We start from the raw sequence: 2066 nt of genomic DNA on the forward strand, positions 1-2066 counted from the left end.
CCCGGCACCTTGTGGGAGCTCCTCCTCCGCCGGCCTGGGCGCCTGCAGCAGGTTGTAGAGAGATTCAGGCTCCATCCTCCCGCCAGCCCTGGGGTGCAGGGACAGAGGGTGTCATTTCTTCCAGGCCGGGAGGTGCGGGGACAGGGTGGGAGCTGGCTCTGGGGGGGTGAGCCACTTGCTGCCTAAGCATGGGGCAGGGTCCCTGACGGAGGCCGCAGGCAGCACTCCTGGACTCCGAGTGGAGCAGGGCACAGGGTGAGGGCACAGGGTGAGGACACAGGGTGGGGGCACAGGGTGAGGGCACAGGGCAAGGGCACACGGTGAGGGCACAGGGTGAGGACACAGGGTGAGGGCACAGGGTGAGGACACAGGGTGGGGGCACAGGGTGAGGGCACAGGGCGAGGGCACAGGGCTGAGGGCACCGCCTGTGCACAGGTTCCACAGGAGCGGGGCATCCCCAGCTGGGCACAGTGTCCAGCCCACCAGGTTCCTGTAGCACAGGAAGCCCCCACACATACCCCCCACTGCACCCCACACATACCCCACTGCACCCCACACATATCCCACTGCACCCCACACACACACCCACTGCAACCCCACAATACCCCCCCCCCACACATACCCCACTGCACCCCAGGAAAGGAAGCCCCACACATACCCCACTGCACCCCACAGTCAGGACAAAGGGGTGGCCACTCCTCAGAGCTTCTTCCATCCAGAAGCCCTGAGCTTAAGGGGAATCGGGGGACCGACGTGTGTTATCTACAGGCCCTGAGCTCCTGCGGGGGGGCGGGGAGGGGGCAGGCCCTGAGCCTGGTCAGCTGGGCGCAGAGCACCTCCAGCCTTTGAGTGAGGGACCGGAGCTGGGGGGCCACTGTCACCTGGACTGGTCCCCACTCCCTGAGGCTTGGCTCTCATGGGTGGCCTGGCCCTGCGGGCCCCCAATCCTGGACAGGGCTCTCTGCAGGGGGCTCTGTCTCGGGGGGTTTGGGGGCCTCGTGCTCCTCAGCATGGGAAAGGCCGCACCCACGGCGTGTACAGGAGCTCACTGTGGGGGGACCCAGCTCACCCCCCGCCTGCAATGAACCAGCGGAGCCTCCTTCCTGTTCCCCTGGCGACTTCCTCTCCTGCTCGCGGGCAGCCGTGCCCCCGCGTTTCTCTCCGCAGCCCCGGCCCTCCCCGTGGTGCCAGGCCTAAGGGACACCTGGGCCCAGTGTCGGCCGCACAGACCCTCCGGGGTCAGCCCCACGGCAGGGCCAGAGCTGCACTGAGCAGAGGCCTGCACGGCCGGAGCCCCCTTCACACCGGCCGCCAGCCTGGGGCACGCAGGACCGTCCTGCCCTGCGTGGGGGGTGGGGAGTGGGGGGACACAGCCGCCGGGCTCCCCGAGTCCCCAGCCTCCTCTTGGACACGGAGTCGGTGAAGATGTGTCCAGAGAGGAGGGCAGGGCCTGGCCTGGGCGTCACAAGCCTCGGTTCCGGCGGCCCTTCCTCATTCTGGCTGTGACTTCACCGCCCCGGCCTCTCTGTCCGGCCGCTTCGTAGCACAGGGGGCCGGACTCCATGCTGCCTCCGCCCCAGCCGCCGGGCAGGCCCTTCTGGCCCCAGGCCTCAGTGTCTCCCTCTGATGAATGGGGGCGGCCTTTCTCACGGGAGGTGACGAGGAGCCCGAATCTGCTCACCTGGCTCCACAGAGGCAGGGCCGGGCCGCGGGGGCAGCAGGGGACAGGGGACAGGGGACAGGGAACAGGGGACAGGAGCTCCGGGGCCACTGGGCCCAGCCCCCTCAGCTAAGACTGTGCCGTCTGCCCTCAGTTTCCCTGCCCCTCAGAGCCCTCCGCGTGTGAGCTGGGACGGGCAAGACTGCGGACGGACAGACAGACAGACAGACAGACAGCCCCCGCAGCCCAGGCCTCCCTCGGGCTGGGACGCCAGGAGGACTCACCCGGCGGCTTCCTCCACGTGAGAAAACGAGGGTCACGGAGCTCCAATGGTGGCCCCGGCTTCACCCAGAAGCAGTTCCGGGCTCCCCAGGTCAGAGGGGCTGCAGGGCCCGGGAGGCAGGGG

The 2066-nt window shown here is 68.8% G+C and overlaps 1 protein-coding gene across 1 annotated transcript in view; it reads right to left on the reverse strand.

Annotated features, from left to right (window-relative positions):
* Positions 1-2060, reverse strand: part of PARVG (parvin gamma) — a gene marked incomplete at its 3' end in the record, with an annotated part of 27308 nt that extends 25248 nt beyond the window's left edge. The window contains exons 1-2 of the mRNA XM_006775989.2: positions 1945-2060; positions 9-88 (exon numbers count right to left, since the gene is read on the reverse strand). Coding sequence (XP_006776052.1) covers positions 9-75 — 67 coding nt within the window. The remainder of the gene's footprint in view (positions 1-8; positions 89-1944) is intronic.
* Between the last annotated feature and the right edge of the window lie 6 nt (positions 2061-2066).

This window comes from Myotis davidii, unplaced genomic scaffold (genome assembly GCF_000327345.1).
Source record: "Myotis davidii unplaced genomic scaffold, ASM32734v1 scaffold428, whole genome shotgun sequence".
NCBI lineage: Eukaryota > Metazoa > Chordata > Mammalia > Chiroptera > Vespertilionidae > Myotis > Myotis davidii.